Below are 19,429 nucleotides of genomic sequence, written 5' to 3'. Positions count from 1 at the left end.
TGTCAAAGTGTTTCAGAATGAATCTTTTTAAGGAGTTTTAAGCACACGTTTCTAACACTTTCACAATTTTGCACACAAACTTTAGCCTATGAGACACTTCTTTTGCAGCCACGAGTTACTACAGCGACAATGGGATATTAGGACTCTGGCAAATATATTACTCTTCTGCCTTTTATTTCATTTCCCTTTAACTGAGTTGGTGCATGCCATGGATTGGGACAACAGTTATTATTTTTGTAGAATTGCATATCGTTTTCATTTCCCTCCCCAATTCCTACCATCTGAATATATATCTATACAGATACATCTGTCTATCTCCCTTACTGTTCTTGTGTGTTTAGTCATTTAGTCGTGTCCGACTCTTCGTGACCCCATGGACCAGAGCACGCCAGGCCTTCCTGTCTTCTACCGTCTCCCGGAGTTGTGTCAGGTTCATGTTGGTTGCTTCGCAGACACTGTCCAGCCATCTCATCCTCGGTCGTCCCCTTCTCCTCTTGCCATCACACCTTCCTAACATCAAGGTTTTTTCCAAGGACTCTTTTCTTCTCATGAGATGGCCAAAGTACTGGAGCCTCAGCTTCAGGATCTGTCCTTCAAGTGAGCATTCAGGGTTGATTTCCTTTAGAACTGATAGGTTTGTTCTCCTTGCAGTCCAGGGGACTCTCAAGAGCCTCCTCCAGCACCACAATTCAAAGGCATCAATTCTTCGGCGGTCAGCTTTCTTTATGGTCCAGCTCTCACTTCCATACATCATGACAGGAAAAACCATAGCTTTGACTATTCGGACTTTTGTTGGCAAGGTGATGTCTCTGCTTTTCAAGATGCTGTCAAGATTTGTCATCGCTTTCCTCCCAAGAAGAAGGCGCCTTTTAATTTCAGGGCTGCTGTCTCCATCTGCAGTGATCATGGAGCCCAGGAAGATAAAATTTGACACTGCCTCCATATCTTCCCCTTCTATTTCCCAGGAGGTGATGGGTCCAGTGGCCATGATCTTAGTTTTTCTGATGTTGAGTTTCAGACCGTTTTTGCACTCTCCTCTTTCACTCTCATTACAAGGTTCTTTAATTCCTCCTCACTTTCTGCCATCAGAGTGGTATCATCTGCATATCGGAGGTTGTTGATATTTCTTCCGGCAATCTTAATTCCGGCTTGGGTTTCTTCCAGTCCAGCCTTCCGCATGATGTATTCTGCATATAAGTTAAATAAGCTGGGGGACAATATACAGCCTTGCCGTACTCCTTTCCCAATTTTGAACCACTCAGTTGTTCCATGACCAGTTCTAACTGTTGCTTCCTGTCCCACATATAGGTTTCTCAGGAGATGGATAAGGTGGTCAGGCACGCCCATTTCTTTAAGAACTTGCCATAGTTTGCTGTGGTCCACACAGTCAAAGGCTTTCGCATAGTCAATGAAGCAGAAGTAGATATTTTTCTGGAACTCTCTGGCTTTCTCCATAATCCAGCGCAAGTTAGCAATTTGGTCTCGAGTTCCTCTGCCTCTTCGGAATGCCGCTTGTACTTCTGGGAGTTCTCGGTCCACATACTGCTGAAGCCTACCTTGTAGGATTTTGAGCATAACCTTGCTAGCATGTGAAATGAGTGCAATTGTACAATACTTGGAGCATTCTTTGGCACTGCCTTTCTTTGGGATTGGGATGTAGACTGATCTTTTCCAATCCTCTGGCCACTGTTGAGTTTTCCAAACTTGCTGGCATATTGAATGTAGCACCTTAACAGCATAACAGCATCATCTTTCAAGACTGTTCTTGTAGATAAATGAAAATATTCTTTTGCTATTTTGTTCAGTAAATATATGTGTGCTTTCAGAACAATCAGATGAAGGCCACACATGAAGATGAAACAAAACACAATCTTGGTAACCTGTTCTGTTTGTCCAGTTCTTCCGAGGCACACTCTGGGGGACCTTAACATGTTCTTGGTATGTTTATAAGTGTGCGATACAGAAGCACATGCACAAAGAGAGAAGGGGAGGAATAGGGAATGTTGGGAATGTTGAGGAGACAAGGTTTCTACAGGGTTGAGAACAGAGACAAGGCTGAAAAACAGATAAGGAAGGTTGCTGTTAAATTGTGGAAAGAACAAGGGGGAATATTTCACACTGGTTAAAAGAGATTGGCTTGTTCTTTAAGCTTCTGCCTGTAAAAAGCCTTTTCAGCTCCACCAGATGGCATGCACTCATCAAATCAGGGTCTGCTGTGATCGTACATATTGCTTCAAGAAACAGCTGTCAAAAAGGATAAAGCTGCACATCCTAAGCTTTAGGACCTAAAATAATTTGTCGCGGGAGATTCTATTATGCTACACTTGATTTCTGTAATCCTTTTAATGTCACACAAAAAGGTAACAGATCCTCAAAACCTAACAGATTTGTATTTTTTTTTTCAGGGTATGGCTCTGTGTGTTTGCTTTCATAGATTCATATCCGTGGCTCTTAATGGGATTTCTCCTTGCAAGTAATGAAGGCAAGCTGTGCATAATGAGTCTCAAAGAGAATTGATGCCACAGGAGAAAATCACCGTGGTGATAGGGGCTCTCCCTTTCATTTAAAGGGAGGGGATTACATTTGGTGAGAGGCAGGAGAAAAAAAGGAAGGATTTAGCAAGGAAGAAGTGTGGAAACAGATCAAGACAAAGTTAAATATGTCTTAGCATACAATCCTAAGGAGCCAAGTGAATTCAAATCTTTGCTGACTAGGGATGTTAACAACTGGTTAACTTTCTGCCGACCTTATGGGTGTAACTGGGCCTAAGATAGATATCAAAACTCAGCTCGTTCCCTACTTCTCTGCTCTCCTTTAGGCTCTTCTGCCAACAGACTGTAACCATTAGAGCCGTTCTGCCATTGCACTGCTCTGTCTGCAGATATCTGAGATCGGCCAGCACAAGTAGCTCTCTTGGCGGAACAGGTCTTCTGGGAGAAGAGACCCAGGTTTAACTCTAACCTCTACAGTCAGCACATCTTTTGAATTAGATGTTCAATTATAATACTTAGCTCTTTTTCTTTTGGGTGGATGCCACATTCTGTTCCTCCTTTTTCATGGGAACTGATGCCCATGCTTTACATTGGAAAGGTGGGAGATGGTGCCACTTGCCCTGGGTGCCAAAATGGCTTACTTACGGCTGTGTGTATTTGAATCTGAGGTTCTCCAGTTAGTCCAATATTCAAATCATTGCATGCTTCCTGAGCGTGTGTTTTGCCTAGCCAATTCATCTGGTCACTCTTCCTTGCCTCTTTTCATTGGAACTATTGCAAAACGTGTAAGATGGGTCTATCCATGTTCCTTGTCTGTTTCATAAAGGAAGGAAGGACTGAAAGCCTGTGGCTTGCTTTCGTAGCTGCCTTTATTTAGGGTAACTGCATGTCTGTCTCATTCATATTTATGGTCAAAGCAACATGATATTCCTGCAGATTATGCAGAAAAGTTCAAATCCACTATCAAAGATAAGACTAGCATATAATTACAACTATGCTTATAATGATGCAAATTCTATCTGCAAAAATATAGCCAGGTTCATATCAGTAAGAAAACTTTATTCTGTCTAGCCAAAACCAATGATGCTGTGACTTTCGAGTTGCATTTGAGCCACAACCTGTGATAATTTGTTTGTGTCATACATGCTTCTAGAAATAAATGTATATTACAGGGACACAATTTAATAAAGGGCTTCAGCAAAGAAGGTTTTTAGAAAAATCCATTAAAGCAGAGTACAGCTTCTCTTCCGTCATCTTGTTTATTATAGGATGTGTGTGTGTGTTTATAATTCTTGGAAACAGACATATGGCCAAAACCTGACCAGTGTGTTTTAGTAATGTATAATCCCTGATTTGATAACTAGCTGACCTTCAGCCATGGCAACATCAACCTAGATTTCCCTAAATTCACAAAATACAGATTAGATAAGGAAAAACAGTATTTTGTATTCATGAAGGCTTTCACGGCCAGGATCTAATGGTTGTTGTGGGTTTTTCAGGCTCTTTGGCCATGTTCTGAAGGTTGTTCATCCTAACATTTAGCCACAGAGCCTGAAAAACCCACAACAACCAAAAACAGTGTTCACTGTACATAGGGAGCAAAACATGGAATTTCCCAGTTTATAAGGAGAAAGAGTAATATTCTTACAATTTTCTCCTGAAGATGACTTTGCAACCAAATGAAAATATGTTGGCCAAAGGTGGTTTTATATGCCTCACGTGCTAACTGCATCCTTTCTAGTACAGGTGGATGTGACCACAGTAGTATATGCTTTGATTACTTCTAGATGAGGCCAATTGAATTATTTAAAACATTCCTATACCGTACATTTAGGCAAGAACCAGCATAGTGGATAGAGGAATGGACTAGGACTGAGGAAAACTGGCTTTGAATCCCAGCTCTGCCACAGAAACCTCCTGGTGAAGTGTAACAGGTTAAACCACTCATTAAATATCTCACTTATCTTGAAAGCCCTATTAGGACTACTATAAATTGACAGCCAATAACAAACAAACCAAAATCTTACATTGGGCCCAGAGGCAAACAGACAACTAGGGGAGTTCTTCTAAGATTTGGGTGGTATGAAGAAAGTAAAGGTGGTAAGAATCCTGGCACCCCAAGTCTACACTAACTGGACCTTTTGAGTTAACCTTAAGGTCATTCCAATATATGGAATGCATTATCCAAAACCAGGAGCTTATTGGAGAGGAAAGATTATCAGTGCAGGCAATCCCTATCCAGAAAGGAGCCAGAGAAAACAGTCAAAGATCTCTGGATCTCTAGTACAATGATGAATATAGGAATATCATCAAACCGTAAGTCAGTTTATTCAAGCATTCTTTGAAAGTAACCTCCTTCAAAACAGGCTGAAAACTATTTTCCTGGGCCTGGGAACCATCTTGTCAGAACTCAGCCTGTGTTTATTGGTAACCCAGCCAATTAAGCCTTAAACATTTTTTTGCCTTCAACTCCCATTAGCCTTACCTAGAATAGTAATTAGTGAGATATTGAGTATCATTGTTGAAGTCCTGTAGCATCTGAAGGTCCCCAGTTAACCATTCATGCTTTAAAGAGACTCAAATCTATGTAAAGGAAAGTAACTTCCACCAGTTTCTTACTGACAGATAGAAACTCTCATTACTGTTGTAACTTGGTAAAACCAACATCCAAATTTTAAATAGAGGCTCTTTGCAGCTTTTTTGCTTTCTTGCTTTTTTCTCTGGTATTTTCTTTATGAATACTGACTGCCTCATTTCAGTTTTCTCAAAGGGCTGCCATAATTTCTCCACAGAAGCAAAACATTCTGATCATTTATAATGGGAGGAAAATAAAAGAAGAATATAGAGAGAACAAAATCAAAGAATTTCAAACCTTCAGTGATTTGAGCAGAATCTAATTACCAGCCTGTTCCTCAGACCTTAGGGCCTAACAATAAATAATTAGCACCTTTTCTTTCCTTTCCCCCCTTGAATGGCTGTCTGAAGAAAATGCTGGCTGTGAATGTACCTTAACTGTGCTGTGTGACTGAATTCTTCTGAATTGTTTTGGGGTTTTTAAAAAAGACATGGTGACTACATTTGGGGGCCCTCCAGGATCTGTAAACCTAGATTTTCACCTGCTGGTCCAGCTTTAGCTATGCCACTCTTTGCACAGATAGTCCTGATGTAAAAGAGAAATTACATTGTGTCACCAGCTGTATGTGTCCAGTGAGGTTGCGTCTGAAGACACTCCCGAAAATAATGGCTTTCTAAGGTCCCATTTAACATTTCTTTTCCAGTCCTGCACATTTGTAATGTGGGTCAAATAACACTATTTTAAAAACTCCAGAGTAACTAGGAAGCAGGGAGGGAATATGTGCCACAACTTGGAAATTTCTTCTGTTATGCCATTTACTATTCTGGCAGGCTTTTTACAATGATCTACACTGCCGGGAGGCAATGGAAGACAGGGGGGGCCTGCTGTGCTCTGGTCCGTAGGATCACGAAGAGTCAAGCATGACTTAACGATTAAACAACAACAACAATACAGTGGTGCTTCCATAGACAATGTTAATCTGTTCCACTAAAATTGCTGTTTAGCGAAATCATCGTCTAGCGAAAAACATTTCCCCATTGGAATGCATTGAAACCTGTTTAATGCGTTCCAATGGGGAAGAATCATCATTGTCTAGCAAAGATCGGCCATAGGAAAGCCGCTTTGTGAACTGCTGATCAGCTGTTTAAATAACTGTCTTGCGAAGCTTAGGTCCCAAAAACACCCATTTGCGAGCACAGAGGGAGCTGTCAAAATTGTCGTCTAGCAAAAATCAGTTTGCGAAGCAGGGATCAAACATTGTCCAGTGAAATTCCCCCATAGGAATCACTGCTTTGCGAATTGCTATAGCGATCACAAAAAGTCAATGTCTAGCGAAAAAACTGTCATGCGGGGTTGTCAGCAAACACGAGTCCAAAAACACGTGTAAGCCTGGACAGAGAGCAATCAGGAGTTTGCACATGCTAAAATGGGCTGAATGAGTCCAAATTCAGCTAGCCATGATACAACACTCCTTCTCACAGGTCTGCCCACATAAGAACACCCTGGTACTCTTAGATATTATTATGAAAAGGTCAAGTGGGCTTTGTAGTCCTTAGACTTAACTTGCACCACTGACAGGACTCTAAGTAAGCTAGGCCGAGGCAGCACTCTCAGATGACCCTATGACAAGTGTACTGTTCAGAAAACCAATTGAGTTTTATAATCTTTATTTTATTAAAGAATAAACATGTTACTAAGTATCAAAGCCAAATTAAACCAAAGCAAATAAACTAGCATTGTGCTGATTAGTTACAAAGATGTAGTGAGGCAAAGAAAACATGAAAAATAGAAAAGTGTTCAAAAACCTTACAAAAACACAAAAAGCCATTAAAAAGAATAAAAACAGTTCCAGTCCAGGAAATCATTAGTAAAAACAAAATAATCCAAGTAGGTTATAAAAAGGCTATAGTCCTCAGTGATACTGTAGAATAAAAATCCCTTAACAAAAGTAAAAATCCATTATATGTCCCATAGTCCTTAGAAAATTACAAGAGCATAGTCCATATGGAGTATTCCAAGAAAAGAAGTTCATAAAGAATATTCCATAGGTAACAGTCCATAGAAATTAGTCCATGCATAGTCCTTAGGGAAAAATCCCATAAGTCCATAGGTAATCCAGTATAGTAAAGGTTAGTCCCATGTGTCACGAATGACTGAAAGGTCGGTCTTGGAAAGACAATGTCCATAGGCAAAAAGTTCCTTTTTCAAGAGTAACTGGCAAGGGCTCATCGCACCTTCCCATGATGTCATCCAATCAGAGTTCGTTACTAGGCAAACAGTCCTGTTGCATCACATGACTTCTTTCCCATCCACACCAGATGTTATTTGGGTTACGGTGGTTTATCAAAGAGCCACAACAATTCCCATCTATCTAATCACACCGAGTCCTTTCTCAGGCTTTCAGAATAACATTCTCTCTGCTCGCCTAGAAAACAACCTGTCAGCATAGCAAAGTTACTGTATACAAAGAAACAAGATGGAACCTCTCTGGCTCATTTCTTAATTACAAAACCCATATGCCTTAAAAGATTTTAACTCAAAAACCCATCTCATCACAGGGGTAACTGTCTAGCAAGGCACCACTGTACCTTATTTGGAAATCTCGACATTACCATCCATATTTATATATGTATTTGTGCAAACGCATGAAGTGCTGTCATCTGACTAGAGCATGTTTCACCAAAGTATGTGAAACACGTTTTCAGACTAATATAATGCACCAAACAAATCATCACAGCCAACAATTACACAGATTTCAGCTGAGCTAGTAGAAGGGTTTGGTTAGGTTTCAGTAAGCAGCTAAAACACTCCTGGCAGCTTTTGTACGAAGCACAGGCAAAAATGTAAACAAAGCAAAACAAAACAAAACAAAGCAAAAATCAAGTAAATATATTTAAAGCTGTTGTAAGAAAATACAGATGTTCCACAGGAATCTTGAGCAGTCTCTTCAAAATTCTTCATATTGATTATGCTGTAAGACACCATTAGGAATGCCCACACGTTGCTAATATTGTAAGGAACCTTTTTCTCCCCACCTCTAGTTATGATAGGCATGGATTTGATGTGCAGACACTTTTTGTCCTACCATCTAAGGAGGGGCTTTGTGGTGCAATATAGTCAGAAAGAGCTAAGCAGTTTCTAGCTCTGCTCCTGCTGTGTTTTGGGCAGAGCAGTTTTGAAACTGTATCTACTGTGACATGAATGTATCTGACACGCTTGAGCAACATCTTCCGTACCCAAATTCCTAGTTGTTGAACTACAATTTACAGAATACCTGACTATTGACCGTGTTGACTGGAGCTTCTGTGAGTTGAAATCCAGTAACAATTTGCTCTAGATCAAATGAAATGAAAATAGTCCATGTGGATACAGCTATAAGGTAGAGATATAATTGTCTTGTCCTTGCAAACATAATATTGCTACCTTTTGTGAATATGCTTCTTGTCACTACTATGAGGCCACTGTGAAACAAAGCAACAAGACATGAGGTTGGTTCATTCATTCTCTTCCATGTAGGGAAAGCCTTCTACAAGCTCTTCCGCTCTTCTTTCTCTTTTTCTCTTGCATTCTAAGATTTAGTCAAGTTGTTCCACTCAAAGTGAAGTTTCTTATTGCATTTATATCACAAACTGTCGGTAGTGTTTGACCTTTAAACCAGAATTGTTTTATAATCATGGTTGGTGTGGAAGGGCAAGCCATAGATAGCAGGTTTGGACATCACAAGAATTAATGGTTTATGCTACAAGAAGTAACTTAATTGAACCTGAGCACTTAAAGGGCTAATCATTCACCTGAAATCTGTTGGATATATCGCACCCTCATGTGGAGTTAAGGAGTTTTTACCTGGGAGGGACCTTTCTGGACTGGGGCTGCTGTCAACTCAGTAGCAATCAATAGTTCCCTCTCTGCCTCAGAGTTCTTTTCCTACCTTTTTTTCCAATCAGAGTTCATTTACTGTTCTGTCAGTGTGAGTTATGGAGTCAATAGTGAACAGTTAGAGTGGCGCATTCTGTTAGTAATGCAACCAGTTTGTTAATAATGAAGTAAATTAAATAGTTAAGTTCAGTGATGTAACATTAACATTTTTCCACACAATAAGATTTTTGTTTATATAGAAGAAGAATTGTGAGTAAAATGAAACCTGTCATTCTTTTTCACTGCCAGAGTCTCTGAGTGAATGTATTGAAACAGTGGGGTAAATTAATAAATAAGGGGTGGTCTAATAAAGGACCTGTAGCTCAATCTGCTTTGTAGGTTCCTGATAGAACCATTTTTGTCTGCTGTAATAAGAGGATGTTTATTTGTATTATTAAAGCCACACCTCACCAGTTTCCTTTGCCAAACAACCCCAACACAATCTGCCATATCTAACATTGATCTCCAAAAGACTCATAAATGTTCATATCATAGGTAAACTTTGGACTCTTCTTCTGCTTCAGTGTGAATACAAGCAACCATTTATTATGTGCAATGGTATGCTTGCAACTCCTTCAAAGAACAAGAGGGGGCAAACTTTCAGATGTTCTTAGATTGCAATTTCCATAATCCTTCACCATTGGCCAAGATGCCTATAATTTAGCAAAACAAAAATACCTGGTTCATAGTTATTCACATATGTTCTAGAGCAGAGGTTCCCAACCCCCGGTCCACGGCCCTGTGCTAGTCTGTAGCCAGGCCGGGCCGTGGAGAGAGACCTCCCCCCCCACAGCCCGTTTGCACCTGCGTGCATGCACATGCACAAGTGCTGCACCGCCCTTTGCACACGAGTGCACCCATGCCTGCGCGAGAACTCGCTCTCTCCTTTGTGCATGTGCATGAACTGGGGGGGTGCCCTGCCCTCCCCAGCTGGTCCACAGGGCAAAAAAGTTTGGGGACCGCTGTTCTAGAGAAGATGTGTTAATGGTACAATGGTAGATATAAAATTGAGATGCACTACAAGAAAAAATGTTAAAACATAAGACATATTTTGTTGTTTAGTTGTTAAGTCGTGTCCGACTCTTCGTGACCCCATGGACCAGAGCACGCCAGGCCCTCCTGTCTTCCACTGCCTCCTGGAGTTGTGTCAAATTCATGCTGGTAGCTTCGATGACACTGTCCAACCATCTCATCCTCTGTTGTCCCCTTCTCCTCTTGCCTTCAGACTTTCCCAACATCAGGGTCTTTTCCAGGGAGTCTTCTCATGAGATGGCCAAAGTATTGAAGCCTCAGCTTCAGGGGCTGTCCTTCCAGTGAACACTCAGGGGTGATTTTCTTCAAAATGGATATTTGTTCTCTTGTCAGTCCAGGGGACATATTACATTCACATTATTGGAGTAAAATAACTGTTACTTTCACTTGACAACAATTTCGTTCTACAGCGATTTTGCTCGAACAGATTATCCTCATCAAGCGAGGCACCACTTTATTGTAAAAGGTCTTCATTGTGTCAGGGAGGGGGCAGGCAGACCCACGATTCACACATCAAGGACCACAAGGGAAGTATGCTTTATGCACAGATTTAGGCATATAGAAACATTGTGGGAGACAGCAAAGTAAACTGATGAGAGTGTTGCACAGAGGATGTGGATAAATGGGCTCTAAATAAATCCAGAGGCAAGGGCTGGAATATTGTTTCTGGCAGTCAGCTAGGTGGGAAAATGTGCCGCACAGCTGCTATAGTTGCTGTCATTTCTTCTAGGGCTCACACCTTGTGCAGCCTTGTTATTGCACACATGAGGCATAGGGAGTATTTCCAGGCCTCAAACTGCTGCTTGGATTTGTGGAAGACTCACTACTAGCCTATAGGGACTTCCACCACCACCATGCTTTCAACCTATTCTGCTTGGACTCATGCAACCAGGAGGTGGTTGCCTTGTTCTAAATGGCATGGTGGATCCAAGGATGTCCGTCCACCTGGCAGCTGTCTTTCCATTCTTGTGCCCCTGCTTATGGTTTTTGTTTTGTTTTGTTTTGCTTTGCTTACAGAAAATGTGCCCCTCATACATACAGTTTTTCAGACATCAAAATCTTTGTGATGAGCTAGTAAGCCCTGGAAGAGAGAGAGGGCTAAGTTTTAAAGCCATCCGAGACAGAAAAATCTAACTTTTGCTTTCTGCAATGCTCTTCTCTCTGAAACATTTCTCCTTGCCTAGAGATCTACTGAAACAGAGCAGTTCCATGAAACTTCAGCCAGTGTCCTGAAACCTAGCAACCCTACCTCAACTACGGGAAATGGTAAGGGACATTAATGTCCCTCTGAGGAGTGCAGACATGAAGCCTTACATGTATAGTGCAGGGCACCACATGTGCACCCATTCAGTACATCAGTACAACAAACCTTGTTCATGGATATACTTCGCTGTTGTGGTTAGTTCCTTTCCCATCTCTGTGTTTGCAGAGAATTAACTTTTCTTTTTTTTTGAGTAGAGGTCTCAACCCCCCCCCCCCAATATTCCTCTCCATGCAATCTGGAGTGCCAGGCTAGGAATTTTTCAGTTGAAATCTAATTATGATTTGGGATGCTAAGTTACTAGAAGAGCATAGTGTGGCTTAGAAGTGCAATCATTAATGTGGCAAATGTTAACTTAGCATTAATATGCATACCTATCATGGGAAGGGGCAAGTTTGGGATTTGCAAAGTCTCCATTTTGAAGTTCATTAAAGAAAAGTTTTCCCTTCCCATTAAAGTGCACATTTTGGCCTCATTAAAAAGTTAACATTTTGGGATAGCAGCTGTGATGTGGCAGATGGCATTCAAAGGAAGAAGAAGCAAATAAGGAGGTACCTCAGTTAAAGTGCTGCTTTGAATCAAGGCAGATCCCCAGCGCAATAAGTGCCGATCTTCAAAGCAATGGCCAAAGGGAAATTGTTAGACAGACTATGGGAGAATTTTTAGCATGTATAGGCAAGGCCTTGTTTTCAAATTTCTCATCAGAACTGGGTTCTGTTAGACATTTACTCATTATTGTTGCTTTATTTCCCCTCTCTTTCTTCAAGATGAGAAATCTACCTATAATTTCAAACCTTGTCAGTAATGTTGAGCTCTGCTGTATATAACACGGTAGTAACTCAGTCATTCCTCCTTTTTTGTAGCATAACGTCATGCACTGTTGCATTTCAGAATATCTCAATGCCCCTCTCCATTTCTTCCTCAGTGCCAACAACATGCCAAAGCAGGTGGAAGTGAGAATGCATGAAAGTCACCTGAGTCCGGTGGAGCCTCGGCCGAAGAATATTTGTATGCGCCTCTGCTTTTCACTTAGAAAAAACCTGCTCCTTTCACTTACTGTATTTGGTAAGTAAAGCTGGGAAATGTTTGATTTCTTCAGTTCAGACCTGGAATCTGTATTCTTAGGGGATGAGCTAGCAGAGTAAAGATATACTCACCATAATCATCAGTTCTCTGGCTCTATTAGACCTCCCCACTCCCCCGCTATCCAAAGGTTTTCTGCTCTTGTAGTGACTTTGCACTTTCTCCTTGCTGCTCAGAGCAAAAATGTCATGCTTTTGAATTCTGATTCTCAAAATTCTACGCCACTGGCCTTTATGACTGAGGGGTTCTAGGCATTGTAGTCCAAACAGAAAATGTTCTACACTTGGGTAATTCCGCCTTATAACAGGAACTTTTTTCTGGAACACTTGCCTGTTCCTAACTGCTGTCCATTTTCTTCTCTTCCCGATTTAAAACCTTCCCTTTCCAGGAAGACTTTGCACAAACTCTTTGTTCCCATGCCCTCTTGCCACTTTGAGTGCACTTCAAATGCAATGATGCCTCAGTGCCTTTACGTGAAACAACCACATTTTGCCTCCTTGCTTCCATGCCCCCTGGTGTTTCCTTTGTGTTGGATTTTAGGTTGAAAACTTCTCAGGGCAGGACACTGTTCTCTTATACCCTGTGAAATGCCTTGCATGTTATTAGCAGTGTATTATCAACTAGAGGACCTATTTGGCTGCAACACAAATATGATGGCCAATCTGACGAAGGGTGCAACTACACTGGATTTGAATCACAACCTGTATTACATTTGAAATCACAGTCAGTGCTCACAGAGGGGCTGTGGATTGATTTGAGATGTGATGCAAGTCACATTCCAGCCTACAGCACCTGTTTATTTGTTTGTTTGTTCATTTGTTAGAAAAATAACACAAAAAGATACTTAACAGTATCTTTTCATCATGCCAACAGTTTAAATCTATATGTGAGCAGAGATGAGGTAATTCCTGCATGCATTCCTTGAAAGCAAGGGAAACGAGTAATGGATGGGAAGGGGTGTGTGTGATTTTAATGGCATTTTCAGATCTGTCAATTAGGTAATTAACAGTATTTAGTTTTTGCTTCACAACAAAAGGGCTTTCCCAAACAAGGATATGACATGATTCAAGACTAGCATCGGACTCACACATTAAAAACCATGGTGTTTTGTTTTTGCATGCCCTCTCCTCCAGGAACATCCTGGCCCAACTGCCTATGTCTCTGAAACATGATCCGCAGACGCATGTGCACAAATCTTTACAAGAATGTATCACAACTGACCACATGGGGAAAAGCCTATTGAAATTGTTCCAGCTTAAAAAAAGTAGAAACCTCCCAACAACAGAGGTGGGAAAAACACTTTGGGAGGGAAAAAAAAGATGGACTAATTCCAATCAGCCTTTGTATCATACAGTCAGTTTTTTAAAAAAACATACACACGCGCATACACAAAACCAAAATGTTGAATTCAGCTGCTATGTAAGTGGAGCAAATCCCACAGTATTTGGCCATGTAATTGCACCCTTGGCCTTAATTTTCTATTTGAGTCAGATTTTTTTTGTAAGAGGCACATGAATGGATAGTAATGGCAATAACTCCATGAGGATGCTTTAACACAAGTTTCAGACCACAGGGCAACACAGATTCTGCTCCTTTGGTGTGGCGGGGGGGGCATTTTAAGATGATGTTTTGTGAGTCAATAAATCCAATAGTAGTAATCATTAGTCCTAAGAATTAATCATATGTTGCCAAAATACGTAGATCCATACCTAAATCAATGGCCACCAGCATTTGCAGGGTTGCAAGACGAAAAGTAGTAGGTTATGCTTGCCTTTTCTCTTATGCAACCTACCTCCTTAACATCATACAGTAGGTAAGCAGTGTTGGAATGCTAGATTAGAGACCTCTGCCCTCTTGTTCCCAATTAGTTTTGCATCATCTTCCAACATTGTTTCGGCCCCGATCGGTTCTATCACCACTCCTAAATAAGTGCTCCTCAAATGTGCATTGCCACAAAGAAAACCTTCTTTCCCCTTTCCCTTCCCTGGTAGAAAGAAGGTCAGGAAGTGGGTTTCTGCAGTTCAGGAAGGTGCTGCAGCGCCATTCTGGACCCTAGAGAGCTGATGCAATTGCCACTGAATAGATGAGTGCAAACGTATGGGTTTGGACACTTCTTTGTCCAAATATCTGCAAACATACCTGTGCACCTTTGTCTCTGAATTTCAATGGTGACTGTACCAACAGCAGGAACTTCTGAGGCAACAATGGTGTTTTGGCTGGGGTGGCTTGGTCCCCGGGTGTGCTTTTTCTAACATAGTCCATCACCACTAGGATATTGGCCTGTTACACAGTCCAGGAGTCCAAGTTCTGTGCCTACATTTTGAATCAAATGGTTTTTCAATGTACAAACACACAAGAAAAATCCCACTTCATTTCACAATCTCTAGCAAAAACAAAGCAACACCAACAGAATCCTCACATCTGAAATCCTCTGCCTCTTGCCAGGAGAAAGAGAGAAAGGGGAGTGAAAGGCATGCATCCCTTGGCTTTTCTCACAAGCTACTGATACCTTTTAGCTCTCGCTCTCTCTCACTGTACACTCGGCCAACGATACAGTGATCCAGTTTTCTCAATTGCCTTCTGAGCACAGCAGCTTCCAAATATGGAGCAGTTTGACATTTTGGTGTGGTTTGTTGGCTTTCTGCCCAGGCTTACTAGATTGTTTTTGTGCGTTTTTTAATGTTACAGTTCTGTGAAGCTAAGAGTCAAATGCACAGCCTTCACAGAGCCTGCCTTTATTCCCTTCAGCATGAATGGGCAGCTACACTTATAGTAGGGGAGGAAAACTGTACATATAGTTTTAATATATTCATATATCCTGAAAAGAGGTTAACAGTAAATTTAATTTGACATTGCCTTTTGGCTCAGATTGTTCATTCTAAAATGACCAAGAATCTTTCCCAGGAGAAATGTCTTGACGATTATTTTCACTTAGATTAACACAGCCGCCTGGGAAATTCATGCATTCTTTGAATGATAGAGAGTCTCATTGTGAAAATGCTGCATTTGAAACCTGGGAAAGAGACGTGGAGTAGCAAAGATGCAAAAACAGGCTATAATGCCAAATTGATTAATGAGTCCTTCGACCAACAGGCAGAACTCTTTTGTGTTGTCCACAGTCTTATAAATGCTGGACAGATGCAACCATTACAACCAAGTATAGAGAATTGCAACCAACTGGCAGCCAACTTTGGATCGAAGACTGAGTGCATCCATCCAGACACTGACTCCCCATTTAGCCTAGTAGGTCAGATTGAGATATCCAGTCCACTGTCTAGTCAGGATTTACATACTATTTTCCCTATTTCTCCATGTTTTAAGAGTCATTCCACATCTATGACCCAAACAAAGATTAAAACCCCTGCTCTACTTTGTCAATGTTTGTTTGATTCATCCATTGTTATATACTACAGCCCAACACCTCAAGAAATTTCTCAGAGGATAGACTGAAATAATATGAATTTATTTTAAAATCATTCAGTTTGTTGTTAAGTGCCATAAGAATATTTCTGATTTACGGTGACCTTATGAATTAATGACCTTCTAAAGGTTCTGTCATTAACAGTGCTATTTACCGTAAGTCCCACAAACCAGAATCTGGGAATGCTTTACTGCTGGGTCAATCCATTTCATATTAGGTCTGTATCTTTTCCTACTTCTATTTTACCACACATTATTGTGTGTTCTAGTTGAATCTCTTTTTCTCATGACATGTCCAAAGTACGATAGCCCCAATTCAGCAATTCAAAAGCCCAATGGGCCTCCCCCAGGAAGTAGGAGTTAAAATTTAGTTTGCCCACTAGGTGAAGCCCATTGGAGCCAAATTAATGCCAAATTAATAATAATATCAGGTGGTTGGAAGTACTGTCTTTCCTTCAGTTTGCACTCCTTATACTACATTGCAGTTTGCAGTCCTTCTAGTTTCTTTTCAGAAAGCATTCAGAAATGATCTACCATTGCTTTCTTCTGCGCAGTACTAAGAAGCTTGATTACTACTGCTGTTGTCTATGAAAAGTGCTGTTCCATTGTCACCTTCGACCACTGCTGCCGCCCAATAGCTACCCCTCCAGAATTTCTCCACTCCCATCACCACTGGATCAATTCTCTTCAATGATGCCACTCTTAATTCCCTATGTAACTATTCCACTTTGGGTGATTCTGATGGATAGAAGCTCTATTTTACTGAGAGAAATAGACAGATACAGGGGGATAAGAGGCAAACACAGCCACAGCAATCCATAAACCTCCCCTAATTCACAATCTGTGCCAAACTAGATGGAGATTTATGACTGCACCTTCTTTTATAATCTGCTATCCGAGCCCTGATGGTTTGGCACTGATGTACTAATATTTGCTTCATTGGGGAAAACATGCATATTTTCCAAAATGGGGCACTAATAGCTGGCGTGTGTGGCCTAAATGGTGGAAGCAGAAAGTGGCTAGTACTCTTCCCCTTTCCCAGCAAGCCACTGTGGTCTCCACTGGTAGAAAGGCAGGAGGACCATGGTGTGTTGGACAACAATGTCTGATGGAGGCCCAAGTGCTTTCAACAAGTGGCAGTTCAAATTCTGGGCAATGCATATCTAATAAATTACAAATATCGTAAGCTTTTGAATGGCACAGAACTCTTCATTGGGCAAAGATGGCATTAAGCCTGGTTTAATACAGAGAGTCCAAAAACAGAGCCAGTTGCCATGGCAGTGATGTATGTGATCAGACTGCCACGAACAGCAAATGAGGGTTTTAGATTCTACACGGGACAATAACTTCATGTTCAGCAAAACCCACTGTACAAAATGCAAGCTGTGATCTGGTTTTAAAATTGCACCAAAGTGCACTTTTTAAACAGCATCAGAGCTTCCATCGACGGCCAGCCAGCACCATAGTCAGAGCAGCTGTTCTTGCCCATTTGACCTGCAGCAGAAATTGAGCCATTGGAGCTGCCCCCCAGATAAGAACAGTATCACTGCCCAGCCAGCGCTGGGAGGCCTCTCAACTAGCTTGGCACTGGCTGGCTAGCAAGATTTTTTCTTGCCAGGGGAGGCATCCCCAGTAGCTCCATTTTTGTGGCATGTCCAGTGAGTGAGGTCATGCCCCAACCCCAGTGCTGTCAGTAGTAACAGAAAGCTTTCCTGCATGGGCCAGCCTGCTCAATGTCTGGCTTTAATGAGAGGACTTGCATTAAATCAGGGCATGGAAAACAGCTGGTTTCACACCTGTTTTCAGATAACCATCAGGAAAAAGCCTACTGTGGGTTATCGGCAAATGTTTAGTTCCTGCCATGTTTTATACCATCTACCATGAATCATCCTGCAGACCATGTTAGAAACTGCTTCTGATGAGTACAGTAAGAAAGTTTCTCCCCTTCTCCAGACTTTCCTGCTGCAGAGGAGAAAAAAATGGGTATGCCAGGCAGATAGGTTGAAGACTGGTGAGCGAGAAACTTGTTATGCTTAGTTTCTCATAGTAACATCTGTTTGAAACCTGTTTTTCTAGGATTCTAAATGAATTACTCAGAATTCTGTCCTGTATGCTCCCCTTTTACATGTTTGTTTCTCAATCTCTACAGGCGTCGTTATGGGTGCAGTATGTGGAGCCCTCCTTCGCATGGCGACACCTATTAATCCGGATGTCATCATGTTGATAGCCTTCCCAGGAGACATCCTGATGCGGATGCTGAAAATGTTGATTCTTCCTCTAATTATCTCCAGTTTAATCACAGGTGAGCTCTATTATGGCAATTAGAAGGCTAATCTTTTGTGAGAGATTGCCTTAAAGCGAGTCATGGCAGCAGCTCATCAGATCAATATTTCAGTTGGTTTGTCATAATGCTATATACCCGCATTATTCTTGCTAGGGAGATTGGTGTGGTATGTTCATATTTATAAAAATTAAGTGATTGCTTAGGATGCCACACTTTTCACATGTCTTCTAAAATGGCAACATTTTGGCAAATGGCAGATGAGGATTTTATTGGATGAAGAAGGATCAAGTCGTGATGGATCTTTGTCTTATTTTTGCAAGAGACTAGAATTGATGCTGTTTTGAATTTAGCTGTAACTTCAAGCTAAATTCCTTGTCAGCTTTTCCCGCACAGAATTCATCAAAACCGCCTCCAACATAGTGAGGTTATATGAGATCATGATGTTCTCTGCAGTGTGATCAACATTACAGCAACTTTTTAAAAATGGCTATTGTGAGTATACACTTGAAGAAATTAAACTGAGGGTTTGACTACATTATTGAATTAAATCACGAGCTGGTTGGGTTTTTTAGAAATCAATTTAACGTCACATGATTTTTCTGCTGATGTGTGTATCTGTAGGGTACAATCTATAGTATAATGGTAAACTATGTGGTACACAAGCGCTCGGGTGTTCCAAGTCCCTGTTTTCCCTGTTTTTGCTCCGTGCTGGGAACTTCACCGCATTCTGCTGATGTCAGACTTAGCAGCTTTTATCTAACAAAGCCAGCATCAGTAGCCTACATCAAAGTCCACAACTACTCTGACAGATATTTCCTCTGTAATTTAGGAATGGTCATATCCGATAAATCATATTTTTAAATATTTAATTGTTTTGTATTTCATGTTAAACTGGCTTAGCACTACATTGATACTGTGATAAAATAGAAAAAAGGTATGGGAAGAAAGGAAGAGTTCAGACTGCAGGTTGTCCTGCGATCAAGAACTCATTACACTTAGCAAATCCCCGCAGAACCCACTGTTTATTCGGATACAGGGAATCACACATGCCAAATCAAGTAAACTAAAATGCAACCAGAATAGATTCAAAATAAACTACCCCTCCAGCAGGTGTTTTTTCTAGTTGTGCCAAACCCAGTGCAAAAACAGGACTATGTAATTCAACATGTTGAATGGCATCTGAATGGGCAACTAGAAAAAAAAGTATAAGGATGTTTCCATTGCTGGAAACCATGACCTAGATCATCCATACTGTGGCATTCCTCGTTACAGTGTAATGCTGTGGAAACTGGGTGGTAGAAAGCTGAGAGGAAATATAATGTGGTGCTGGAAGAGAGCTTTATGGATGCCATAAGCCAACAGAAAGA

General features: G+C 41.1%; 1 protein-coding gene across 5 annotated transcripts in view; it reads left to right on the top strand.

The window, feature by feature from the left end:
- Positions 1–19,429, top strand: part of SLC1A2 (solute carrier family 1 member 2) — a 132,256-nt gene that overhangs the window by 67,929 nt on the left and 44,898 nt on the right. For 3 of the 5 annotated variants that reach the window (XM_020782801.3, XM_020782802.3, XM_072985946.2), the window contains exons 2-3: positions 12,201–12,340; positions 17,928–18,080. In XM_020782801.3, coding sequence (XP_020638460.1) covers positions 12,201–12,340; positions 17,928–18,080 — 293 coding nt within the window. Of the gene's footprint in view, positions 1–1,914; positions 4,809–12,200; positions 12,341–17,676; positions 17,790–17,927; positions 18,081–19,429 lie in introns of those variants that run through there. The other 2 variants (XM_078383487.1, XM_078383489.1) reach the window with 2 other exon arrangements.

This window comes from Pogona vitticeps, chromosome 1, assembly GCF_051106095.1.
Source record: "Pogona vitticeps strain Pit_001003342236 chromosome 1, PviZW2.1, whole genome shotgun sequence".
In the NCBI taxonomy this organism is placed as follows: domain Eukaryota; kingdom Metazoa; phylum Chordata; class Lepidosauria; order Squamata; family Agamidae; genus Pogona; species Pogona vitticeps.
The sequence above is the reverse complement of the archived record's forward strand: the minus strand, read 5'-3'. Positions and strand labels throughout refer to the sequence as shown.